This window comes from Melanotaenia boesemani, chromosome 2, assembly GCF_017639745.1.
Source record: "Melanotaenia boesemani isolate fMelBoe1 chromosome 2, fMelBoe1.pri, whole genome shotgun sequence".
Lineage (NCBI taxonomy): Eukaryota > Metazoa > Chordata > Actinopteri > Atheriniformes > Melanotaeniidae > Melanotaenia > Melanotaenia boesemani.
The window spans coordinates 23228067-23255799 of NC_055683.1; the positions used below are offsets into that span (position 1 = coordinate 23228067).

At 38.7% G+C, this 27733-nt stretch overlaps 4 protein-coding genes across 6 annotated transcripts; 1 reads left to right on the forward strand and 3 right to left on the reverse strand.

The window, feature by feature from the left end:
* The first annotated feature begins 1672 nt into the window (after nt 1-1672).
* zgc:161969 (uncharacterized protein LOC569044 homolog) lies at nt 1673-4420 on the forward strand. Of its 2 annotated transcripts, none has more exons than XM_041973948.1 (2): nt 1673-2008; nt 2308-4415. In XM_041973948.1, exons 1-2 carry the CDS (start codon nt 1817-1819, stop codon nt 4018-4020), a joined length of 1905 nt encoding a protein of 634 aa, XP_041829882.1. In that variant the 5' UTR covers nt 1673-1816; the 3' UTR covers nt 4021-4415. The 2 variants fall into 2 exon arrangements, with proteins under 2 accessions (XP_041829882.1, XP_041829892.1); XM_041973958.1 differs by lacking the exon at nt 1673-2008 and adding an exon at nt 2026-2190 and having other exon boundaries at nt 2308-4420.
* Nucleotides 4421-5815: 1395 nt separating this feature from the next.
* Nucleotides 5816-10413, reverse strand: aimp2 (aminoacyl tRNA synthetase complex interacting multifunctional protein 2). 2 transcript variants are annotated; one of them, XM_041973716.1, is made up of 4 exons: nt 9873-10413; nt 8369-8581; nt 7844-8078; nt 5816-6659 (listed from the first exon to the last, which is right to left on the reverse strand). In XM_041973716.1, the coding sequence occupies exons 1-4, from the start codon at nt 9885-9887 to the stop codon at nt 6271-6273; spliced, it is 852 nt and encodes a 283-aa protein (XP_041829650.1). In that variant the 5' UTR covers nt 9888-10413; the 3' UTR covers nt 5816-6270. The 2 variants fall into 2 exon arrangements, with proteins under 2 accessions (XP_041829650.1, XP_041829641.1); XM_041973707.1 differs by having other exon boundaries at nt 9759-10410.
* Nucleotides 10414-19358: 8945 nt separating this feature from the next.
* pvalb8 (parvalbumin 8) lies at nt 19359-22044 on the reverse strand. Its single transcript, XM_041970127.1, has 5 exons — nt 21788-22044; nt 21302-21369; nt 20402-20534; nt 19937-20046; nt 19359-19660 (listed from the first exon to the last, which is right to left on the reverse strand). The coding sequence occupies exons 2-5, from the start codon at nt 21360-21362 to the stop codon at nt 19635-19637; spliced, it is 330 nt and encodes a 109-aa protein (XP_041826061.1). The 5' UTR covers nt 21363-21369; nt 21788-22044; the 3' UTR covers nt 19359-19634.
* A 3280-nt stretch (nt 22045-25324) lies between these two features.
* On the reverse strand, nt 25325-27219 carry LOC121646342 (parvalbumin beta-like). Its single transcript, XM_041995267.1, has 5 exons — nt 27155-27219; nt 26417-26483; nt 26119-26251; nt 25695-25804; nt 25325-25598 (listed from the first exon to the last, which is right to left on the reverse strand). The coding sequence occupies exons 2-5, from the start codon at nt 26475-26477 to the stop codon at nt 25573-25575; spliced, it is 330 nt and encodes a 109-aa protein (XP_041851201.1). The 5' UTR covers nt 26478-26483; nt 27155-27219; the 3' UTR covers nt 25325-25572.
* Nucleotides 27220-27733: the final 514 nt, after the last annotated feature.

Sequence of the window (27733 nt, forward strand, 5' to 3'; positions counted from 1 at the left end):
TTTTTATACAAATCTAGTCAATCAAAGTTCTGGAGAGAGAGAAAACAAGAATAAAAACATACCACACTTATAAACTATGAATTTCACAAGTTTCTCAAGTGACACCATCATGATCAGCAAAGGATGATCTGAAAAAATAGGTTTTTAGTCTTCCTTAAACAGGGACAGGGGTAACATATGTAAGTTCCATGTAGAGAAATCACACCAATGAGTCAAAATAGACTAGTTATAATGGAGGAAACACCATTTCAACCCCATCAGTTTGTATTTAAGCTCCAGAAGGGGGATGCATAACGTGGCAAAGCAGATTTAAAGCTTGCAGAGAATTGCATCCCCTGATTTATTATGCTAGTATGTAAGTTACATGTAAAGAATTCACACTGATCACTCCAAACACACTTAATATGATGTGGGAAACAGAGTTTTATCCAAACATGTTCAGCACAAGGAGGTGAATGCATTATTTGGCAGAGTAGTGAAAGATTTTGCCATGTTTTTTAACTGGTCACGGGCTAATTTTATAGAAATGACTGAAATGCTGCCAAAAACCCTGTGGACAGGAAAAGTTGCACTTCTTAAATGAGCTAAAGAAGCAAATAAAGAATGTTTTACTCAGTGGGGTATCTCTAAATATTACTAAAGTACAGCTCTCAAATAATTTATTGTCATAGAGAAACAACAATAAAAGTTACATTGATTCTAGATGTGAAATGTCTCAAAAATTATCACACGAGTAGTTTTCGCTTGCTTAGTTGTGCACGTTCACACGATGGGCATGCAAATCTCGGCAGATATGCTGAACTCGGCATTACACCTGACAGTGCTCTGATAACTCAAAAGTGAGTTAAAGATCGCAAAATCAAATATTTTTCTCCTTCAAGCAGTGAAATCTTTGGGTGGGACAAATGCACCTGTCTCCATGCTAATTAATTTAACATGTCCATTGTTTTAATTATTTTCAATCTTTTCTAGGGGTGCCACAGTTTTTGTCCAACCTGTTTCATTATTTATTTATTTATTTTAAGTTCTTTTCAACAATAATCCAAAAACAATGTTATATTTTCATTGGTAAATTTTCAGTCATTTTTTTTTACTACTTTTTGTCAGTTTCAAATTATTTCAGTGACGTTTGAAGGTTTTATTTTACAATAATATAACAATTTTGTCCATGTCTGTATATAAACTTTAATAGAAAACATTATTATATTATATTATATTATATTATATTATATTATATTATATTATATTATATTATATTATAATATATTATATTATAGTTTGTGTTAATAATTTTTTGATACAATTATTTATTCCTGCAATTACTGTTTTCCTTAAAAACTTTTAATTCCTACAGATGACTTCTCTCTCTCTCTCTGCCTCACTCCTTTTCTCTCTGTGTACTGTGATATTGTGATATTTTCACTAACTGATGGTGGCGCCAACTCGCTGCAACACTGGAGAAATGGGGATTTCTCGCAAAAACCAAAGGGTTGCCGTGGGTAAAATTCACAAGACACGGTCTGTGACGCAGCTCATAGGGCACTCACTTGTGTTCCACGCTTGCGCACTGCTTTACTCTGCCTGCAAGCCGACACTTGCGCAACTACTTCTGCGCATGTAAGGAAGTTAAACGGTGATGTCAGCGGCTTTACCTTCTCCATTTCCTGGGCAACATCTAAACAAAGGCCTGCCCCCTTTTTTTCACGAGGATTTCTCTACCGCCATCGTTACTTTAGTGTAATTACGATTACTAAATCGGATTACGATACTTCTGTTATATTTCAACACGTCAGTAGTTGAAAAGATAACGTCCGAAATGGATGAGGTTCATCACGAAGCCAGTGGCGAGACCAAATCGGCCATTAATACTTGGCGTTATCGCCACCATTTCACGTACAAGGCAGATCAAGGGAAAAATATCATCGTCCAATGTAATCTGTGTTTGCCGAGGGTTAATCTGCTGTCCACGTCGAAAACATCCACATCAAACCTGAAGAAGCATTTAGACGTAAGTCAAAGAAAGTAACATTTCAGTCTCCATTTAGTGCGTGTTAATGTTTAAAGGAGTAAATGAATGAATAGCTACCCTCGTGATTAACAACGTTACATTGTAGCTGCATGCTACAGTCATGGCTGCAGGCTCTTATTCAACTTGGCAGGGGGGAGGGCAGTTCCTTAGTCAGCGTGATGGTTTGTATGAGTTTTTTGCTTCTCAGCAAAAGTTTGTGAACTAGTACAAAGTTAGAACAATGAAACAGCTCACTCCCTCTGAAAGCAGCATGCGATCTCCGTTACTTTGTCTTTCAGAGAACACACTTGGGCTGTGAAGCCAGGCCTGATGCAAAGAGAGGGAGAAAGAAAGAAGAGTTCAATGGAGAAGAAAGTAGACACTTCCAGCTCAAAAAGCTTAAAGCAGAGATCATGTCCAAATGCCTGACCCAGTCAAAGATTGATGAGCTCATCTTCAGCTTCATTGTGGAGGATTGTCAGTCGTTTTATCTACTGGAGCAGCCTGGTTTCAAGAAGCTGATTGCAGGGTTGACTGAAGGGTTAAAGGCTATGGACAGGGTGACCCTGTTTACCAAAGTGGACCAGGGTTTCTCCAGGATGCGGGAAGAGCTGATGGCTAAACTCAGTAATGTCCAGTATGTGTGCACCACGGCAGACATCTGGACAGCCAACAGCAGAAGCTTCTTTGGGATGACATGTCACTGGATCGATGCAGAGTCTTTGGAGAGGAAGTCTGCTGCTCTGGGGTTTCCACGGCTGCAGGGTCAGATCACATATGATACCATCGCTGGGCGGATACATGAGATCCATGTGGCGTACAATATTGAAAGTAAAGTCCAAACCACATGCACTGACAATGGCAGCCCCTTTATCAGCGTGTTCAGAGAGTTTGCAGTGGACAACCAGGAGAGTGACGACGACATTGGGTTCTACGACAATGTGAGCGGTGTTCTTGAGGTTGAGCAAGAGCAGGACATGCTCCTGTTTCTCCCCTCTGTACAGCGCTGTGCGTCACACATCCTGGATCAGATTGTCACTGAAGACTTTTGGCAGGCCATGTCACAGGGGCCCATGTGCCAGCTACATTACAGTTCAATGGCCAAGGTGTTTTCCATTTGGAGCAAATGCCATCATCTCCAGGTCGGAATGGACGCTGCAGAGGAGATAGGAAAGATGCCGCTTGTCGTCCCCTCCGTTATACGTTGGAATGTTGAGTACTGTGCTGTGCAGAAGATCGTGTCTCTCAGTGAGCGTGAGCTGACAGAGCTCTGCGCCCGCCTGGAGGTGGGGCACCTGCAGCCAGAGGAGATGGCCTTCCTAAAAGAATATGTGACTGTGTTCCACCCTCTAGCGTTTGCACTCGAACTTTTCCAAGCAGAGCAGAAATGCTACCTGGGTTTGGTCATCCCCACTGTTCTAAGTTTGAAGAACAAGTTAAAAGAGCAGAAAGACACAGCCAGTTTCTTCAATGACGTCATCAACAGCATTGTAATAGCTATTGATGTGCGGTTCCAGGAACTGTTCGCCAGCACAGAAGCAAAGATTGCAACAGCAACGACTCCTCAGTTTCGCCTGTGGTGGATGGCGGCATCTGAGAGAGAGGAGATGTGCTCCCTGCTGGCCACCGAGGCATCCCAGATGGATCCCTGTAACGTAACAGAGGCCAACACCAGTCGCAATCTGTCCACCATTAAATCAGAGGATGACTTTTTCAGCTATGGATCTGCAAAGACCTCCACTCAGATCCAGCAATGGGGAGTGATGGAGGAAATCCGCAAGTATGTGGAAGGAACAGGGAAGAGCCTCGAGTGCCTGCAGGACTTCCCCAGAGTGAAGCAGCTTTTTTTAAAGTACAACACCACCCTGCCATCCACGGCCCCCGTCCAGCGTCTCTTCAGCCAGAAAGGAAACCTGGTCACGTCACAGAGAAACTTTCTGACTGACGATTACTTTGAACGCATTCAGCTTTTGAGATACAACAGTAACGTGTGTTCTTTGACAACAGAGTGATTACATCACTAGGGACTTTTTCTCTCTCAGCCTTTAAACAGATGCAGAATGAAACCATAATGTGCTAAAATCATCAGAGGAAAACCCTGAGTATTCTCTCATTTCAGGCACTTTAGCCAAGATGTTTTTCTATTATCCCCCATTCATTTTTTGATTGGCATAACATGCGTCTGTCACTCCAGAATAGCCTAATGAAAATATCTGATTGACAATCACAATGAAAGAAGTGACAAAAGCATCTTTTTTATCTCTATTACCGTGATGTGAAATAGCCAAAAGGTTTAAATGAAGTGACTTTTATCTCAGTTATGCTAATTTGTTCAGTGAGAATGCACCTCTTGTCTGTATGTTTTTTTTTATCATTTATATATATATATAGATATATATATATATAAAAAAAAAAGGAACTCAAATCGTTGTTTGTTTCAGCTTTTTGTTCCCATGAAAACCAATTGCAGGACACAAGTTATTTGATTAGGGATGGGACAGGATCTGCTGCCTGATTTGCATGCAGCATCAGCTGCATCAGCATACTGATTGCACTTTCAAAGGCGCCCGTGTTTGTGTGAGAAAGATACAGAGCGTTGCAAACAGCAAAATTCCAGTGCTGCAGAATCTCTAGTGTATTCCTTGCCATGTGCCCAGATGTCAGCTAGGAGCTTTCGTCTCATCAGACAGCTGCCTGGAGACCAACAGGAGGCTGTCGGAGAATTCAAACACACTTGTACGCAGGCTCCGTCTGAACCAAAGCTGTCAAATACATGACACTTGGGGAAATGCAAAATGAACCCAGAGAGCATGAGAACCCCTGGGATTAGCTTTTTCTTCTCTCCAACATTATTACATGTATGAATATTAAGGTATGCAAAGTATAGTTCGGATTTTCTGCATGTTTGCCTTTAGCAGTCATGAAGGATTTTACAGACGTAGTGGATTACGACAGGGAGCTGGGATTGTATACCACACATGAGCCAATAGGGAAAGAGGGGGCTCAAACGACTAGTCACAGAGGAAAACAAATTTTCTAAGGATGTAAATGAACATCTAGCAGATAATATAACTGTCATGTCATAATAAAATGGTTTAGAGTGGGGAGAAAAAAGGATTATGAAGTCGGAAGCTGCTGTTTGGCTCATTTAATATTTAGAAAACTCAAATAGAGAAAAAAATGCCATGTTTTCTGCTGCCCTGTTTTATTATGAAGTTATACATTAAGCATCACCTATATCACTTCCCATAGAAGTATTAATTTTCTCAAAATCCATTCATATTTCTTTAGATTATTCAGCTATTGTGGTTTAAAGACAGTGTACAAGTGTGGAGCTAAAAAACCTGACTTGGACAAATTTAGTTTGGTGGCATGCCAACTTCTAACTACAGTGGACATACGGTACACACCAACACTGCTGCTGTATCAGTTCAACTTACATGCTTGGCCAATTTATCAGTCCATTTCATGATTAATAGCTAAAAATTTAAATAACTTCAGTAAACAAGGATCTATTCCCAAAACTTTTTTTTAAATCCTTGGTATATAATGAAGTCCAGTGAAGCAGAGACTGCCCAGTGTTTTCATACCTTTAGTTTTAGTGGAAAGATGTGCAGTTCTGGGCAGAATAAGCAGCTGGATCAAGTTAATGAATGATAAAATGCTTGTAAATATTGACTCAATGACTCAGTTCTGCCCTCTGCTGGACACAGATGTGCAGTTCAGTGAATTGCAGCTGTTTTTCTAGATATTTTTTATTTTTTTGTAAATGATCAAACTATCCAAAAAAGAAAACTCAGTTCAACATCAGTTCCAAGTGTAAAGTTTTAATCTTTTAAGAAAACAAATTTTACAAAGTACTACTTGTGAAAGCACATAGTAATACCCGTCACCACACATTAACACACACATTTAGAAGAGGATCTGTTTAGGCACAAAGTGGGTTGAGGGTGTTTAGTGTGTTTGTCAGAACAGTTAATTTAACTCGTCACCAAGCCCTCGTCTACACTGTCCTCTCTTGCTTCCTCCTTTAAAAAGATATCTTCAGAATCTGTGTTTTCTATATGAGCAGCATGTCAAACTTAAATACTTTTAAGTTAGTGATCATCAGCCACTCTGCTTCTGCTTAGTCTGTCAGTGCAGTGATGTACTACAGCAAAGGGGAAGTATCAGAAGGAGCTCCAGACATGGCTGAGATATTTTATTATTCTAATGCCCTTCTTTCACCTTGCCTCTGGTTTCTGCTTCCACGACAGCTCTGGTCACTGCAAACGTAGCTTGGCAGGGCTGAAGTGGCCCAGGTTCTCACAAGACTTAATCCAGCGTTGCACATTAGCAGGAGCAGCGGAGGCTGAGCCGCTCTGCAGCACGCAGCAGTAGCAGGCGATGTCGGCCAGGGAGAATTCTGGCCCGGACAGCCAGTGGCTGCGGCCCAGAGCAGAGTTGAGGGCCCGCAGGACAGCCGCTCGCTCCTTGGAACTCCCTTCTGCTAGCTGGAAGAAAGCTATGTCTACCCAACTGTCCACCAGGGTGGCGAGAGCAGGGTCGTTGGGGTACGGAGCCAGCAGCTTGAAGAGGAAGCGCGCCACATTAGCCTCACCTTCGATGGGACACATGTTGCGGACACTGAACTTCATCTGCAATTTGGGAACTGCAGAAAGGCCAGAGAAGCGTGAGTCATGGTTAACAAGACTTTGTCATGTCACTGTTATCACAAAATGTGAATTAAAATCTGCATTGCAGACAAGTTACATTTTAGTATACCGCTTGTAAATATATGCAGCTTATGTTACTTAGTCTTAAATAGCTTACTGTCAAACAAAACCATCATTATCTCACAGTCAAGTGTCTGAACACCTACATACAGGCTTATTGAAATTGTTTTTGAAGTTTGTAATTACCTTAATATAGTAAACAATGTGGTAATGAAGTTTTACAATATTATATAAGAATGAAGAAATCCACGCACACACTCACAAGAAATTACATCCATACTAAACAACAGGCCTGTAGTGTTCCAGGACTGTGTGATATTTCTGCTTGGAGTCACCAGCAGCTTAAAAGGCAACTTTTATTTCATTTTAATATCTTACTGTTTTAGTAATTGGCTGTATTTTTTTACACTTACTCACATTTTGGTGAACTGGTACAATTAAAAGTAAAGCAGTTTAGAAACTTCCTCAGGAAGTGGAAATCGTACCGAAACTGCAAACATTTCAGCCACACAACATTATGACCACCTGCCAAGCAGGCTCTCCCCCAACTATCAGAAGATGCTTTTACCATTTGCAGTACAAACAAAAGTACATGTGAGGGGGATCTTGGGGTGTCTGGTTCAGGGAGATTATCATTCATTTTTCTGATCCCTATAGATTGTGATCTTTGTGGACTGGGCTTGTTTCCACACACATGTCACCAGGTCATATCAGACTGATATATGAGGGGTTCAGAGGCTGAACAACTTGGACTCTTTTACTGGATAAAAACCTCTGCATCCAGATTTGTAATATCTGCCTTTGCTGTCAGAGATGAGCCAGGTTTTGTAAGAAAATCAGAGCGTGTCATGCTTTATCAGAGAGTAAAATAAATCCGATTGTCACTCTGCTGTCAGAAGCAAAACATTACTGTAATCAGACCTGTCCGTCTCATCAGATTAAAAAACAGGCCTTTTTTTTCTTTTCAGAGAACGGCTCTTTTCCATTAGTGAACAGAAATTTCACGTCTGGAAACATAAGTTTTCATTGTGTTAATCATGATCTTTGAACATCCTATGAGATTTGTATCAGATCCTTTAAGACCAATGAGCTCTCAAAGCCACTGTAGTCCTCTACTCACCATCTTTCCATATCAGGGTGAAGCCCAGCTGGAACATGTGGCGGGCGTAGCTGTCCGCATGTCTTGGACCAAGGCAGGACAGGAGCTGTGGTGGCACACCGGCAACTGAGGAGTGGACGTGGACAGTGGAGAGGACTCTGTATCGCTCACACAGGAGACTATGGAGAACCAGCAGGGTCAGGGGCGGCTGTGCTGGGTTGGCATTTATGACGATGTCACGTAGAGCACCAACATCCTTTAGACAGAAAGAGTAAATAAAGTATGCTTAATATAACTAGGCCACTTCCGTCACAACGAACAGGAAGGAATCAGTCTACGTCCTCATTTATACTTTTAGATTCATTTTAAGATTGGCAAGTTTTCAAAGCTTCTTTAGTGGTTTTTCTTTTGTTTTTTGTTTTTTTGCTAAAACAAAACATTAATTGTACAGTGTCAGCTGTAATTTTCATAAGTGCTGATAAATGTCACATTCAATTATTAAATTCCTGAAAACATAGGACAATTATATAAATATTAGGTCATCACCTTGCCCAGTAATGTATCCAAATCTGTGGTGCCTTTAAAGGTTGTGGAGCTTTGGAAAGAGAGGCTGCTGCTGACTGTGGCATCCAGGTCGGCATCTGGAGTCATCACAGTCTTAGCAAGGCCCTCCACAGCTGCTTTCAGTTCGTACAATTTTCTCATGATCTCATCCTGCCGGGCCTCCAGAGCCTTGACTGCTGGCTCCACCTCGCCATTCTGGAGAGACAAGGGGAGAGTGCTGAGTCTTGCTGAAACTACAAACGGAAATTACATTTTTTTTTTTTTTTTTACTTTGCCATACAAACGTGAAAACAATGAACTCCTTAATTAGAAAAGTGCTTGTGCCCTACTTATTCTATACTCCATAATCTAAATAGACAGAAACATGTAAAAAAAAATTAAATACTGCCATAATATTGACCGCTGATGATGATGATGATGATGATTCCAGGACATTACACAATAATCAGGAAGTTGCTGAGGAAAATAACATGAAAAAATAAAATGACAACATTTAGATACGCACACCACCTAAACACAAAGGTAAAGCAAAATTCCCAATTGACTGCAAATTGCATCCAAATTTAAATATAATGACAGCTATATTAACTATATATATATATATATATATATATATATATTAAAAACTACCTGGAAACCTTTTCCAGATTTTAAACTGTGTCACAAGCTAGCAAACATAAAAGTGAAAGTAACAACATTGCACTATTTAAAAAAAAAACTTCAGAAGAAAAAGTTAGTTTCAGTTAATATATTGGCTCATAGAAAAATGTTCTTTTACCATCAGAAGAAAATGTACACAAGGTTTACAGATTTGCAGCCAACACCTGAATACCTGATATTGCTGAAGCATTGAGGTGCAATTTGTAATATGTTAGTGTAAAGTTACAGCAAATTTTAAATTATTCAGTGGTGTTCAACACCGCGGCAATAAACGAATCAGATTACACTAAAATTCAGTATTTCCACCGTCTCGTGCGGTGTATCAGAGGCATGAAGTGCCACACAGAAGCAGGTTAACCATGTGAGCCACTGAACATCCACAGCTGGAGCACAGCCTGATCATCGGGACTGACTATCATTAATATCAAAGTCAGCAAAGGCAATAAAAGCTTAATAACGCTATATAAAATGGTATTATAACATTACAAGATAACTAAAATTTTAAATCTGGGCGAAACAGTGGAGCTGTTGCATCAGCCAGAGCTGGGATTACTCTTTTTTCCAAGAAGCTAAGTTAGTTAGCTTGGCCTTATGACAACGCGATGCGCGAAATACACTCAATTTAATGCGTGACAAAGAAATAGAATTGCGGGTAACAACAAGGGAATTCCTAAATTTGAAAATCTTATCGAAATTAAATTAGCTGAGTTACCTGAAGCGCGTGTTCTGAGGCGCAGCGTTTCCCTTGCTGCGCGTGGACATTTGGTAACTTGTACATGCAGGTTGGCAAATCAATCTTTATGTCACCCCCACAGACAGGCTTTACCTGGTACATGGCCATGGCGGCGGACACTTAATTCACTGTCACAAACAAACAGTTAAAAATAAAAATCCAGCAGTCCGCTCAGAATAACTGATGTTGACAGGTAGCAGCAGAGGCTAGCAACTCTGCTCAAGGCCACACCGGAAAGAGGCTACGATTCTTCTTCTTCTTCATTGGGTTAGGCAGACTAGACGCATCTATGGCGTATTGCTGCCATCCACTGGTCAGAGGTGTCACATCAATAACAGGAAAAGAAAAAAAAAAAAATGCCCAGCTAGACCTAGATCCTAGATCTGCTTATATATATTTATCCGATACAAAAATTCCACCACTTTTTTTCAGTTTATCCCAACTATCTAACTGTAGCAACGTCTGTACACTAAAAACTGTCATGCCAAGCGCTCCCAGCTCTCTAAACATTCTCCACCTTTGCCAGGTGTAATTCTTGCAGTCCATAAGAACGTGTTTAACTGTTTCTGCACAGCCACAGTCACATTTACCATCTGGATCCTTTCCTATCAAGACCAGGCCACTTCTAAGTCCACAGTGACCAAGCCTCAACCTAGTCAGGACTAGAGTCTCTCTAGAGACACTCTAGTCGGGACTACAGAATCGCTTCGTTTTTCAAGAGGCTACAATTACGTCACATCCGGATGAAAAGAGGGGAAAAAACAGAAACATTAAAGCTGTATTTCTTTTTCCTTTATCTAGAACAGAGAACCCAAAATACTATTTGTCTCTTTTTTGAGAAATAACGGATATTTATTTATTTACTATTTACTTACTTGCTTGCTTGTTGTCCTTTTTTTTAAGTATAAATCACCAAAACCGCAAAAAGTTTTAAGATAAACAGTTATAATGATGCAAGGAGGCAAATAATGAAAACATACAAAAACAAAATAAAATATTTAACTACTGAATAATAAACAAGAGGCTTATAGATTTCCGTTTCTTTATAGCCCAGTAGCATGAGATAATGGGGCAACCTCTTAAAGATTTAGCTTTGTGAATAAAGAAGTTGGCAAAGATGAGCAAAACAATGGCCGTTAGTTAACAAAATAATACTAATATAAATTTAAATGAGAGAATAGATTTTTTGTTTGTTTTTTAACATATTTAGAACCATTTTTTAAATTCATGAATTGTATTTTATAGAATTTAATATAAAGAATTTGGACTGGACTGTATGTTGTTTGATCAAATAAACTCTTGATGTAATTTTTGTAAGACTTAGCAAGGCATTAAGCGTATTTTAATACAGATTTTATCATTTCTTTTGAACACTTCTTATTGAGAAAATTAATTCCATTTATAAGTAAAGTGGAGAGATTTTTAAGGAGACATTTGATAAACAAATGTTTGTAAGGGAAATTAATGTGTCCATTAGTGTTCTGACAAGTACTTGGAACTGTTTTATGTTTCAAACAAAAACTCATTTGCATCCCCACTCAATGCTCAATTACTCTCCATATGCCACCACTTTTCTCCCAACAAGTCTATTTCAAATACACTAGAGGGCGCCATAGTATAATATCCTGTCAGCATGATCTACATCCACAACCCTAACCCCCTAACCCTAACCCAAAAGGAGACAAACTTTTACTAGGCCTATTAATTTTTAGCATCAAACAATAAAACCAAATTCTGAACGATGAAGAAGGGTGGGATAGAAAGAAGTGTAATAGGTGTCACATACCTCCTACCATTAGCTGACACGCAAACACACTGACACATTCTCACCCATGGTACACTGATACATTCACATGGCATGAAAGTGTTGCATATCAGCCAGAGACACACTAGTCATTTATTTATTTATTTATTTGGGGAGTTGGCAAGATGATTTTAACCCTATCTAACAGTAATATCTGTATGCTCTCTCATGACCAAACAGCTAAATAAAGCAGGGACACATTTTATTTGCACATCCTATAAAAATATTTCAAATCAGTTTAATCAAATGAGTCTGTGTTATTCAATCACAAGTGATCTTTTGACCCAGTAAAACCTGGAAATACCGCCCATCACCGAGAAGCAACTGAAGAAGCACTGACTATGAATGATATCATCCTTTCCGAGGATGGCATCAGTCCGGTCACCTTCTGCTCTGTCAGCTCTGCCAGACGAATCAGCTTAGTGCTGCTTAACACTTCAGCCATATCCTTTCCCCCTTAGCTACCACACCCACAGAGGGTTCATAAAAATATACACAAATATAAAAAAAAGGAACAAAAATTTAGAAATGAAGATAAATGGACATTTTATAAACTATAAGCATGAGGTGGCAGATGCTTTCAATAATTTATTCATTGATTCTGTTTTTGATATTGCCAAGTGTTTTTCATTCAATACTATAAATGTTTCTCTTTTAAATACTACAGACAGACACATTTTCAAATCTCTTAAACCATCTAGAACAAAGAATTTTTGGGGTATAGACACTTTAATGCTGAAAGAGTTTAGTCACACATAAATAACCCAAGTAGCTAAATTTCTCAATCATTCAGTCTCCAGGCAAATTTTCCTAATGTTTAGAAATCAGCAGCTGTCATTGGTAATTACAGACCAATCAGTATCCTTCCTGCAGTGTCTAAAGTTGCGGAAAAACTAATTGCTTAACAATAATCACACATTTGAACACCACTTCACTTACTCTTCACTTAATGCAGTTTGGCCTCAGAGCTAAATACTATACTCTACAGAGACTATCAACGGCTTCTTTAGAGAAAAAGTAAAATATTTACTGAAAAAAGATGGTGTGTTTGCTGATTTGTTTCTCGAGCTTAAAAAGGCCTTTTGAACAAATTAAGTGGGTTCAACTTTTCATCAGACACCATAAAATTAACCAAATCATATCTATCAACTTGATTACAGCCAGTATGAATCAATAATTATCACTTATATCCCCTTCATCTATCCACAGGCATCCCACAAGGTTCCTTTTTAAACTTTTTTTTTCCAATTATACAGATTACCTTCCATCAGCATGTCCTAAGAACTACATTCAAATGTATGCAGATGATACAGTGATATACATACAGGGTAAAAATATCACACAAGTTGCAGAAAAACCAACTCAGTCCATGGCCAATGTCCCAACTTTGTAAAATCAATGCTGCTTCAAACTCAACAAAAAATAAAAAACAGTGGTTATGTTATTCTCCAGGTCAAACAGTCCCAGTGTAGAACCTAACGTTCATGTGTTAGGAGAAAGAATACAAGTTGTACAAGAATAAAACTAACTTGGGGTATTCATAGACTCTGAAGTCAGTTTTAAATAACAGGTAAAAAGGGTTTGCAATTGAGTCAAATTTAATATCTTAAATTTATTTATTAAGGTCACGCTTGTCAATGCTAAAGTATTTACAGCTAAAGTGTACATGCATGCTACATAAACTGTTGTTTAACAACTTGGTCACAGGCAAACATGACCACACTTAAATCATTAGACATTATGTATAAGCAAACAACCAGAATATTGAATAGGAAACCATAATAATACAAATACCGCAGAATTTTACATAGCAGACTCTCCTTAATTGGGAGAACATCATAAAATATGCACATTTGTGTCTAATGTTCAGAATTATTAGTCATCTCTAAACTTAAGAAATAACTCATATTGACTAACAAGAGGTGCAGTAAGAGGAAACTGCAGTTTTCTCTTTGAAATAGTGCTTTTATTCAGTGTTCGTTTTCAGTAACAGCTGCATGGGACTGGATGTCTGTGCTAGTGAACATCAAAGAACTGACCTCATGTCATCTATTAAAAAACATTCAAAAAAATGTTTTTTAACAGTCAGACTTGCCGTCATTAACATTTTGAGTTGGCTCTGTGCTGACCTTATCACTGCAGTCTTTCATTATTTATTTATTTTTTTTTTATTAATCTTGTCCAGGGACTGCAGATGAAAACCAGCCATTTGGCTATCTCTGGTATATATAAGATAATGTCTTTTAATGTACAAAGTCCCTGTCAAACAAACCAATAAAAAATAAAAAAAATAAAATAAAATTCACAATTGAGTTTAGTGTTGCAACAGCTTGTTAACCCTAAATAATTCACTGTTTGCTAAAGGCTGGTGTCAGAGAGGGTTCTGCTGATGTAACCGTCGGATCTGATGGCCAGAGCATGGGAAGCTGAGACTGCAGGGGGAGTCTCAGTTCTTTAGGTAATGTTGAACAAGGGAGTCTGGTTCAGGGTGTGAGATGCCAGCATGTCAGTGCTGTCCTGTTAAAGTCTGGTCTTAATTGACTGCTGGCACAACTGAACAATGTGTGAACTGGGAGAAGTAATGAACACTTTGCTTACAGTGAACCAGCCTCGGCACCAGACATAGTGTACAAGTTTAGATGTTTAGTTTAGGTGTATTGGAAGGTGTTTGGAGGGAGGTGTGGTGTATGGTTTCCTATAACAGGGAATATGTTGTTAACCCAAACTTATGGTATAACATGTTTTTTTACATTTTTTACCAAAGATGTTTTCTTTCCATATTAATATACTCAAATATATTTTAAAAGTTGGAACTGGGGTAATTCAGAGTTAGTTAATAAATAAACCAATCAATCAATTAAAAGAAAAAACTGAGCACAGAATTTCCAATTTGTCCACACATTTGTGAAAAAAAATCTAACTATTAAGAAATAATGTTCCTTAAACAAATATTGAAAAGATTTAGCATATTTCTCTCTCTACAGTGTGTTATGTCATAAAACCAGTAAATAAAGCTGGAGGAATTTCAGAGTTTAAAGGGCAAAGGAGCAAACCTGTGTTGGACAGCCATGATGTCTGGTCACTCAGACAGACCTTTGTCAAGAAATGTCATTCATCAATAGCTGATAAAACCACATGGTCAAGAGTGGGGAATCTTTGTCAAGCACTACAATACTGAGTTATATTCACAAGTATTGCTTGAAACTTTATATAAAAAGAAGCATTAGCTTCATCTTGTTCAGAAGCAGTATTGGCAAACTGCACTCTGAGAAATCTGGAATTGTTCATCATGCACTGGAAATGTTTTTTATGTTCAGACCAATCAGTATTCAAGCTTGTTTTTGTAAGGCTGTATGCCTTATACCAAAGACAAAAAGGTCCACCCACACTATTATCAGCAACAAGTACAAAAGCCAGGCTCTGAGATGGTATTGGAGTTCAATATCAATACCTATTTTGAATGTCGCAACATGGAACATTGCACTATTAAAACAACAATATATAACAATATTTTATTAGTAGTAAAAAAAATGTTGTATAGTTACACTCTAAATGTAGCTGACATAAAATAGGAATTTTCATATACTCATGATGTTTATAAAGAAATTTAAGCTAAAGTTAGCCCCTCCAACCAAATAGTTTCCTTCTATCATTCAGTCAGTCAGAGTAAGTTTGTCCTGGATGACGCTTGCCACATTATCTGATTTTGCCTCCTCATTTGGAAAAGTCTGCAAAGTACCTGTCTACCTCTTCATGACAGCTATTACTGAGTCTGAGAATGTGTCAGCACATCTAACAGATGCTCAGGCTTTAGGCAGGGTGTGGTTTTAAGTTCAAATGGCAAACTTGCCTGAGTCCAGTTAATGGACTGTAGCTCAAACTATATTTTGAAACTTATTTGCTTGTATGTACACAAAATATTCCAGTACGGAAATACATTTTAAGAAACTGACCTCAATAAATGTATGTAAATTGTTTAAGCCAGGATTGCTAATTGAAATGTATGGATCTAATCATTTATTAATAAAGGGAAACTCCACTCAAACGTCATAAGTGGAGACTATTATTTGTTGGAAATCAGAGGCAGAGTTCTCATCCTCTGCATTATGAATAGAGCTCCTGCACAGAGCTCACAAAGCCCTGTCAGTCATCCTAACACAGCGGTTAAATCTTTTACGATGTTCCTCTCCGTTCAGACTATCAGGTAGCGTCATCTCTAATAGCTCCTGGATTTCAAATTCTGAGAATGGTAACTAAATATGTGTGTGTGTGATAAAGGAAAACCTAAAGGACATTCCCATGGTTTAGCTTACCTAGTTTGTGTGAGTACATCAGTTTATCATTTGAAAATGGGGTGCATATTAAAATTTCACATACCTAATGAGTAACAGGAGCCTGACACGCCTTTCTTGATATGAGTTTTTAGTGACAATGAAGCTAGGGGATCTATAATTGATGCGCCTTACACACAAGCAGCTCTGGCCTCTGCGTTTATCACAAAGCACTCATTTAGACATGGTGCAAGACATAGCATCAACAGTCACACAAAATATTCAAATAGCTTGATTAAGCTCAGATTGCTTGCACATGGTCAGCCCTGTGTTTGGCAATACCATGATAATGTTTCCACAAACGGAGATGCTGTAAAATGTGAACACAAAGCAAAGATTTACAAATCATTGCAGTAAAACTGAATGCATCTATGGGATCTCAGATGTTACCGTTTGTAGCTGAAATTACTGCACAGGCAAAGCATCATCTCTGGAGACTATTAATAGTAAATATAACCTTTTGTTGCATCCACACAAGAGTGTGCAAGACCCAGAAACAGTGCCGCTTTCCCAGTTCAAAGTCATTCGAAATTAAGACGAGCTAAAAGCTGTCCAGTGGTCTGGCTAACCGAAATGTTAAGATTATAAATCCTTATTAACCCTAGCTGGGTAATTAGTGTCTGCATTTGACCCATCTCGAGATTCACTATAGAGCAGTGGGTTGCCATGTTTAGCATTTACTAGTCGTTCTTATTATAGGCATTGCTATTATTATTATTATATTTACTGTTTGATTTAAAAGCCAGTGAAGCCAGTAATGGTCTGGGGTTAGCAGTGGTGAACAAGGCATGGACAAGTTAAACATGTTATATGCAGGTAACATATTAAGGTTTTAGAACAATATGCTGCCATTCAGACCACATCTTTAGCAGGGAAAGCTTTAATAATTTTATCAAGACACACTCAGCAGCAAGTTGCAAATTCGGGTTGTTAAACTGACCTGCCAGCAGTCTAGATCTGAATCAATGAAAACACTTAGACCATCACGAATTGAAAATTTGCTGAACACTTGCCGAGCAGGTGAAGTTGGGTGTGTGGCAGAGAAATTCTGCTTTCAGATTTACAGGTGAACAGCTGAAATAGGAGGTGATACAGCACAGTCGTTAACCCTTTCAAGCCAAGAAAAAAAACGGGATGAAAAATCCTCCTTTTTCTTTTCTTTTTCTTTTTTTTTTTTTAAATACAGAACAAAAGTAATTTTTGTATATTTACTATTTATTATGTTCTGGTATGTCAAAATTATTGTAGTGCATTACTGTATTATTGTTGTATCCACCAGGAAGCAGAAGACAAGTATCAGATTGTGTGCAATATGTATTTTGTTTTGTTTTGGGGTTTTTTTTTTTTGTTTTTTTGTTTGTTTGTTTGTTTGTTTAGTTTTGTTTTTTTTTTTTTTTAACCATAAAATGATGCAAAACTTTTCAGAAACTGTGTATCAAATATTATACATATGGCATTATAGGGTTAAAATGCTCTGGTCTCAACTTTTTTTATTTTTTGTAATTCCACCATACAGTATACTCAATCAAAAATACATCTTTACATTTTAACAAATCACGTTTTTATGTTTTTGGAAAGACTTTGTGGCTCTTAATTACTATTTTAGCTTTTGACGGGTGAATAAATGTTGGCTTTGTGATCCAAATCCTGCTGCTGTTTTAAATTTTTTTCCTCTCCAACAGTCCTCTGCATCTCATGTTAAGAATAATAGCGTCATGGCCTTGTCTTCCTCCATGCCTTACACTGCCCTTGAGTACAAGCAATCTGCTTGCCACATTATCTTGTACTGTTGTCCCACACTAATATATCCAGCAGTCAGTTTACACCTGTTGGCTCACATTTCCTTCCTGTTTACCGCTGATGCCCCTGACCCTGTAGGGTCACAACTCTGTTGTGTGTCACTTGGCTTGTGTTACCAACTGGCTTCCCCAACCTTGTCCTGCTTTCAGGAAAGTGGTCTATCCCCACTCCCCCCACAGAGATGAAGCTCAGATTCCGAGAACAGCAGATGTGGATGCATAATATTCTAAATAGTGTTACTTAGTGCACAGCCAGTGGTTGTTGAAACATTATGTCTGTTTAATTAAACTAAGAAGAAATATGCACACATTATAAAAACAGAAACATCTATTTTTACAGTAGGTCCAGTACCAAGGTCATCATTATTTTTATTTTATTTTATTTTTTATTAGTGTCATGAGTGCAAAGATTACACATCAGTCAGATGTTATTGGTGGTAAATGCTTAAGTCAAGCTATAATTTCTAATTGTGTAACCTTGACATGTAACCCTTTAAATATAAAAAGCACACAGACATCTGCAGGCCTTGCAGAAGAGGAAACACTCTTAAAGTGTCTATATTCACAGCAAACCATCTGAATAAAGCAGCAAAGGTATGACTGCATATTCTACACAGGTGACTATGATCTCATAATAATGCCAGGGTCCGTCTAACACTGTTAGTTGTGAGTACCAGGTGTATGCTTTAATGGTAAGGTTTCCCTGTAACAGATAATTTGAATGGCACTGAAGTAGAAGCTCTGAAAATAAAATTGCTAGTCTGTAATTTGGTGGAATTGGTGTGTGGGAGAACAGTGAAGTAGTTGTTAATTTTAATCCAGTGAATCCTTTAAATGGAGAGAAGGAAAATATATGATATTACATTCTCATGACATTACATTGGGAACTATTGCAGCGCTGTAACGTCTTCTTCTTTTTTTTCATTGAACCAGACTTGGTGTAAGAATATTCAGAATCAGAATATTTTATTAATCCCAGAGGAAATTGTGTAAATTTCCAGTGCATATCACAAACATGTGCATTTATTATTTGCACATTAAGAATCATGTGTGTTTGTATGGCTGACTTTTTGTGTGTAAACACACATTTCATTTTTGCAGATGCTTTGAGTTTTGTCTGTGCATCTGTGTGTTTTGTTTTCCTAGTTGGAGCAGTGCCGGGATTCAGCTGGGTTTATTTACAAAGCTGAGGTCAGGTGTCACTCGATCCAACCACAGTGACACTCAGGTGGTCAGCAAGGTCACCCCACACCCAGAGATCTATGAATTCTCTTCACAAACACACACACACATATGCATATTGGCACTGTATATACACTGAGCCAGACAGCCAGTGTTTGTCACTTCTCATACACCTGACACTGTCTGACATTCAATCTTATTTACCGCTTTGCTAGATAAGGGTAAGTGAAGATTTGAGGACACCTCTGAACTGTAAGGGAAACTGTGTGTGTCTCTGCATGTGTGTGTCTGTTTTGTACATAGGAGTGTCTAAATTTTGCATGCATATTTACTCCCCAAAGCTAAATAACATTATTATTCAAACAGCTTCACCGTGTTATCACATAGAATAGCCAAATAGAAGGCATACTGCAAAATACTATGATGTGCACATAAATATCACGAGTGAGAAGAGTGACTTGAGTTGGGATTTCATTCTTTTATTTAATCATTACTTTAGTTAAGTGTACATTTATTTGGGCAATGCAGCTTTATGGTTGGTCTGACACAAAAGGAAAAACAAAAAAACAAAAACATGATAAGCATATTTCAGTGGACCAGAGTAAATCTTGCAAAATTAAACAAATCTGAGGGTTTTCTCTAACTAGATGAATAGTGACTGACTAAGTAGCCCTTGAAGCAGTCGGATAAAATGGTGGGAGGAGGTGGGGGGCAGACCTAGTAGGAGAACTCCAGCTGTTTAGGACAAGACCATAGCCTGGAACTCTGTAAAGAAAAGAAGCACTTTTAAGACACCTGAGTTTCACTCATCTCATTGTTGCTGACAAAATGAACATTTTTAATATGATAACAGGTTATAAGACCCATAATGTTTCTAAAATTCAAAGGTGCAGTTGTGGTATTAACAGCTCATCAGTGGCGTAACTGCCTGATTATTCAACCAAATATATTTATCATATGTTACAGATATAAGATTTAATTGTAGCCTGCTTCCCATAATCTACAAGGAATGACATATCAAATAAGTGCACATCTTCTCACCATCTGCTCCAACTCGACCATCGTTGTCATCATCAGCAGCATTCAGGAAGGCCTTGATCTCCTTGTCTGTCAGGATACGGGCCCCAGGAGAGAACTTCTGTAGGAAAGCCCTGGTTGAAAAAAGATACAGAGAACCACTGGTCAAAGCAAAAGGAAATCCTCAGATTTTACACACAAATATAAATGTCAGGCTTTGGTGTTACATTGTGCATCACTCTTTAGTCAGAGGATAGAGCTTTTAACAGTATCCTACATGTCTGTTGTCTTCTGGGGGCTGGTGGTATACGTGTAACTGCTGAGTTTCTATTTTATGGATAAGATTAACACTTATTACACATATCCTAAACAGATAAGGAATTGGTCTATCCTTATTTGTACATCCTTAACGCAAAGAAATGTGTCAAAGTAAGTTAGATTTAGTTTCCAGGGGGACATTTTAAACTTGTCATCTTGTGTTTGACTCACTTGAGCTCATTCTCTTCAATAAAACCATCACCATCATTGTCCAGGAGCCCAAAAATCTTCTTCACATCCTGAGGGCTCTTCTTGGTGAGGCCACACACCTGGAAAAACTTCTTTGGGCAGAAGGAGTCTGGAGCTAGAGGATAAATCAGAGTTTGATGAATGATTACAAAAGAACAAATATAAGTTTGTTAACTTCAAATATATGTTTAACAGCTAGTTGTCTTGAGCTTTGAATGCCAGAGATGAATACAGGATCAAATCTAACTTCTCTGGTTTGAGGCCAGTGTCCAAGTGATGTAAAAACAAAGAAAAAAATCCTTTAAACTGATGTATATTATTACTCGAGGCAAGTGATATGAAACGACGGCCGGTTAAAAGGTCTCTGGACATCAGCTTATAGTTACAAAAAGGTTTATTACAAAATAAAAGAAGAAGTAGGGCATTTATAACAGATCTGCAGAATCTGTGATGAATAAGCCAACTGTGAAAGATCCCACAGACCATCCATATCAGCTCTCTCTGGTAAGGCAGACAAAGACATTTCAAAGTTCACATCTGGATCCAATCATGAGCCAAAGTTCACAACTGGATTTTAATCATGGAAACATATGATAATGTACCCTATGGATGTCATGGGATGTACAAAGTTTATGTGATACTTACAGAAACATACAAAGACACCTGAATTTAATTTGTACATTTAAATGTTATTAGAATGTCTGTCTAATGCTGAATATCAGACACTACACAACAAAACATTAACCATGCATCACAGTCACATTTGTGTATGTTTCTAAGCTAACATTTTGCTGTCTAGAGATCAAAAGTTTGCCAATTGGCTGCAGTGGCGCCACAAACGTGTATAAAGAGAGCAATAAAGATATTGGTGAAAAACGATACCTTGGCAGTCCTTGATAGCACTGTCGATGGCATCAGCAGACAGGACAGATGAGAACGACATTTTAGTCCTGTAGGAGGAACAGCCACGGTGAATTATTAACACATTTAGCCAGGTGCTGTACAAACCCTCTAAGTTGACAGTGATGGAGAGCAAAAACTGTGATGTGTCATTGAGCAGTCATTGAATCTAATGGGCTGGGACATTAAAAAACATATCAATATATAAGTCAGTGTGAAAAAAATTCTCCAACTTTTCTCTGTGCAAAGCACAGGTTGGTTCAAATATTGTAAAGTGCAGGAAAATTGCTGCAGCTCTTGCTTTAGCATCACCTTTTGATGAATGCACATAACCAGGCTGTCCCTGGAGTGCTCACAACAGATGTAAAAGTTGGAGAGTCAAAACTTAATAAAGATTAAATCAAATAAAAGTCTAAAAAGAGACAAAAATGTACCTTTCCACTCCCCAGACACCACGCAGTAACTTACCGTGTTAAGGAATTCTCGCCCAGGTCGGTGATCCAGCAGAGAGGTAAGGCTGTGGTGACTGCTATCCGTCACGGCGGATTTATATAGGTCTGATTGCTGTGACAATAGGGATTGCTTAAGTTACCTGTCTATGGATCAAATTCTAACTGCCCGCCCCTGATCGAATTTCTCTCCTAACTGATTAACCTTTACTATCCTATAGCGCCCAGGACAGAGACGGACCGTGCTGTAACACCCTCGTAAATAGCAGATTGATTAAAAAATAAATAAATAAAAGCGCATTCTTTTCCCTCCTCACACCTCTCCTCCTCTCACCTCGACAATTACAGTGTCGCCTACAGTAAATACAGGGCAGCTAATGTAACTGCAGGCTCTCTCTCATTCTCCTTGCTGTACTTCATGCCTCCCCACCCAAACCACTGGTTCATGCATATCCTTTTACAGGCAGCAGTCCCGAAACGTGCACATCTGAGCTACATCTCTTTGAAAAACCTACATCATTACATTTAATATTAAATATAATTAAACAACGAACTTTCAATTAGTGATACGATGTGTATTTAAACATTGTTTAATTGATTGGAACAAATGAGTGATCAGTTTACACATGTACAGTTTGTTTCTGATGTAGTGGAACTTCACTTCACCAAATCCATTATACATACTTTAACACAGGGGCTCTGGTGATCAAATATTATGACCTCAAAAATCACGCTAATAACTGAATGTCAGGGAGGCCGGTGCTTTCTAACCCTCTCTGACGCTGACCGGGATGGGGTGCGGGTCGAGGGCAGTCCTCTTAAACTGCTTTGTCAACTGTGCTGAGACTCGAGGTCACCCCTCAGTTGTCCCTCATGATGATGATGATGCATAACGTGCAGGTATTCGTGCACCATTAGAAAGCTATCTAGGAGAGATACGTCGTTCAGACTTTTTTAATATCTGCTTCATCTTTTAAATTATTTGTTCCATTTCGCTTCATCTAGTTTTCTGGGGCCACAGCTGGATATTCGATCTACCCAATGTGTGCAGTTGCAAAAAGAACAATTCAGCTTGTCTCTTCCGAGGACCTTTGTGTCCCCTGGCGGGTCTGACACACAAACAAATTCAGGGTCATTAAGCACTTACCTTGGAGAATAGGCACTGCAGCAGGACACAGAAAAAAATAAAAGGTTATTTCTCTCCACGAGGGAGGTGCATATATGCAAGTTGCAGCACAGAATGAAGAAAGAGAGTTGTACAATTATATAAATGCTTGAGTGTGAGTTTTTTAGAGGCAAGACACCACATAATATTTAGGATAAAATCTAATCAAGAGTTGCATTAGTGGTTGGCACTTCAATAGAAGCGTATTCCTGGCATCAAGAATTAAATGTGTTCTTCAAACAGCAGGAAGCATTTGTAATATTTAAAGTCCGTCACTTTATGCACGTGTATGTGTAAATACTGGTGACGCTTGGCACAACTGTTGCCCTCTTAAATGTTTCAGCTAAAGAGAGCCAACAGCGGGTAGTGTTGCCCTGCGGCGTCACACGGCGCGTAAAGATCACTTTAAACTTCATTCGAAAGTCTGAAGACAGAAAAAACGTCTGGCACAGAGACTGAATTTGTGTCCTCCTGAACACTGAACGCCATATATACTTAAAGGGGAAAAGTTAAACCGGGCACACTTTATGCGCATTTGCCACAAGTTAATCCTTTTTTTTTTTTTTTTTTTTTTTTTTTGGTGCCGGTTTGATAACTTTTACGCAAGTGACGAGACTCGGGTTCTTTTGATTTTACGTAAAGGTTACACACAGCTGTTTCTTGCTCTACTTGTTGGCAGCATCCTGCTGTCTTTCATTATTAAATAAAAGCTTATCTCCGGTTGTCTGTCATTATCATCCCTTCCTGAACCTCATCCAACTACCAGCTTGTCAACGGGGCCTCTCAACAGGTGAAGGTCCCATTGTCTGCTGTGAGGTTTCCAGCTCAGCTGGACTTGACAGAAGAGGTAAAGAGAAACCCAATCATCTTATCCAGATTATGTGTGTGAAAAAGAGACTGAGTACACCGGATCGAGAGTGGTGATGAGACTTCACCTATACAGCCGATGCATGATGTCATGTGCCATGTTGATACCTTGCAGACTATACAGTTACTGGGCGATCACTTATTTATTTACATTTGCTAATGCTCTTTACGAGGCTTACTCTTTGTGATCTTAAGATGACGGAGCGGTTGGGGCTATATTGTGTCTCCTTTCCCCCTTAAAACCAACTACTGTGTTAAATGAGTAAATGAGTGTAGCAGATAGGCTAAACATGATAATATGTTTTTTTTTATTTTTTTTTTATCTTTTTAGTGTAGCTGTGCAGGGACAGGGAACAACTAACATTACCCTGTGCTTGCTGATGCCCCAGCTTGATGAAAGCACCCCATGCTTCCATCTAGTGGCTACAGGATGGAGCTACATGGTCGTATTTAATCACATGAATACACATTTATCTTCAAGTTTACGTCACTTCATTAAGGTAAAGGTATTTCTTTATGCACAGGTCTCTCAGGGTCACTCCACAGCGTTTCAGTTAGGCTGAGGTCTGGACTCAGACTGGACTTTACCACACGGATTCTCTTTTTCAGCCATGCTGATGTAGATTTATTGATGTGCAGCATCCTGCTGAATAATTAAGGCCAAGCTTTAGCTGTCAGATGCAGATGCCCTCATAATTGACTCTATGTGTAGCTACAAAGGCGTTTATGGTTGATGAAGAGACTGCAAGCTGCCCAGGACCTGTGGCTGCACAACAAAACCAAAATGACACTACTATTCAGAAGGTGTTTGGCTGGTGTATATCTGTCCAAATGACAGATGTCCTGTGGTTTGAGGGTTGCTATAGATGCAACTTTTCATACTTAATTTGTGCTTCCATCTCCTTTTTAAAAAAAAAATATTTAATCTATTTTTCTTTTTGATAATAACCTTTTGCTTATCAACTGTCCCCAACAAACTATACCTTTACAGTCTTTTTTATGAATGTGTTGTCATGAACTCTGACATTTAATATATTAAGTCAAGTCACACCCTGTGTTTTAGCAGTGAGAATTGCACTTTCTGACTTTGGGGTGAATATGATGAAGCTTCCAAGACAGCAGTCTACCAGACTCCAAACTGTTTTGGAATAACCCTTGACTGGCAGCAACAATTGCTTTTAAGATAATTACTGATAATTTCTTAAGTGACACTGTGTTAACACACTTGAAATGATCAAACCTCTGCCTATAAAGGTGCTCACAAATGCAGATGCCAAAGTAATTAAGTGCATTTGATAAGCAGCATCAGGATTCTGGGAGGCAGTAAGTGTTTTACCTTATATGGCCAGTTTGTTTGATAGATAGATAGATAGATAGATAGATAGATAGATAGATAGATAGATAGATAGATAGATAGATAGATAGATAGATAGATAGATAGATAGATAGATAGATAGATAGAATTCTCACAAGAGACTTCTAGGCCTACATGAAGAATAAAAAATGTAAGACCGTAGAAAAAGATGATTTATTCTTCTTTTAACTTTATTTCCTGGAAAGTGCATTATAGATTTTACAGTAAGCAAAATTCATATTTAAGACATGAACACAACCGAGCGACATTCACAATCATCATTTTGGACAGTGTGTTGCATAGGAGGAAACGTCCCTTAAGCAAATGTATAAAAATTATTTATATTCAGATGAAAAGGGGGAGGTCGACGTGGGCATTGTTGTTCCATCAGAGCAGGTGTTGTTGGTCAGTTGCCATCTTATGCCTTAACCAAGGCAGCGAATTCTGCGTGAACAGAGAGCGGAAAACGGTTTGGTATTTTGTTTTGTAGTTTACATACATATCCCAAGCTGGACTATGTGAGCTGTTAAGAGTGCGTACCGTCAGCGCCAATCTTGCCGTCACCATCGCTGTCACCGGCCTTGAGGAAAGCCTTGGTCTCTCCGTCAGTCAGGGCGCGTGCATTGCCCTTGAAGTTCTGCAGGAACAGCCTGCCGACAGAGAGAGGCGGTGGTTAGTTCACGGACCCCTGCTGCGATTGGTCGAAATAAGCTTCATCTAGGTCCAATCAAATTGTTGTGGATGCAGATGGATAGGCTGCATAGGTGCGTTGTCAGCTGGAAAGCACAGCCAATACTTTTAACTCTTTTATCTAGTCGTATATTATTTTAGTAGCCTATTTATGCAGTTGGAAATCAGATATGCCCTGCTGTCTTTTCAGTATTTTACGGTTCTAATTAGCAAGCCATAGAGAAAATACAAAAACGTCCTTGCATGAACGCTTATATTGTGGTGCGGGACTTACTTCAGCTCGTCCTCCTCAATAAACCCACTCTTGTCCTGGTCAATGATGCCGAAGGCCTTCTTGACGTCATCTGCAGACTTGCCGGCCAGACCGCAGGTCTTGAAGAACTTCTTGAAGTCGAATGAGTCCGCGCCTGAAATCAGTGAAGGATGTTAGTAATGCTCATGAAAACGCTCCTCAGTGAACGCTAAAATAAATTTAAAAAAATGAAAAATTAATTTATAATAAAAATAAATGAGCAAATAAATTAAAAAGGAGGGGTAGTGGTGGGAGATGCTACTGAAACAGAAAGAGTCACCTTTGCACTCATCCAGGGCTTTAGTGATGTCAGCATCATTCAGTACACCTGCGAAAGCCATTTTGAGCTGCGGAAATTAAACACAATTTATTATTAAACTTTAAAAAAAAATATCGACTTAAAAATAAATAGAAAGCAATTAACATTAACATTATAGGAATTATTTGTTTAATTTAAAGAATTCAACTGTAGCCAACGCATCTTACTTTTCTTTAATCTCCTAAAAACGAGTTAACTATATTAATCAAACGCTGAATTTGGACGGTACAACCATTTAAAAATCTATGCACAATTCCCTGATCTATCATTGAGAAAATAAATAAATTCCAAATAATACATTATTCAAAACAGAACAAAATAACGTTCTGAATAAAAAAAAAACAAACAAAACTGACAAAAAATAAGTTTAGTCCACTTCTTTCAGAAGAGCAAGAGCATGTTTTGGATTTCCTGATCCCATTTAAGGGGTTGAGACTGACCAACGTTCCCTACTGCAACTCTAAAGATGCTGAGGTCTGATCAATAATCCAAGTCTTTTTGATGCTGACGCTCCCATAAGAAAATGCAACACACATCTGTTTCTTTGGATGCCGCGTTGCAGTGAGAAGTCCTCGTTAAATAAAAAATGCTTTTAAAAAATATCAAAGGAAGCGAATTTTTTTCAAAGATGCCAGACGTGATGCTGCGGCTTTGGATCCCCGAAGTTCTTTCCTCTTTTCCCTTCGCCTTCCAACTCACCTCTGGTTGTTTTTTGTTTTGTTTTGCTTGCTCTTTTTTTTTTTTTTTTTTTTTTTTTTTTTTTTTTGCTTTGTAGGGTACAGATGACACAGACAAGACTGGAGTCGACTGCAGTGACCATGCCGGTGCTCCTGGTGACCTTTTATAGTTTCACTCTATCGGAAATCTGAAGCATAAGATAACTGACACCAAGCGGGGAGGGGTGGCGAAAATTCGTGCTGTAGCCAGAGCGGGGTCTATTTTAAGTTTCACAAATGAAGACACTTAAAAGGTGCGTTTGAAGAAGTCTTTAATGTCCCTCGATGCTAAGAATAGGCCTGCGCACTGCTGAGGAGGACGAATTGGAAGTGCTGCTGGCAACCCACATCCATAGTCAAGAGGGTGGACACTGAGCATGCATGCATTAGAGCTGGCGTAAGTTGCACTGATTGGTGGTTTTCCATCTTTTAACATTGTTAGATGTAGACGACTTGGTTGAGCTAATTAGGGTGGTAATTGTATTAAGTAGTCGAGGTAAACCGTTTCATTTTGATTTATGTTAAAAAATGTCTATAACACTTCTTGTATTTATTCACAATA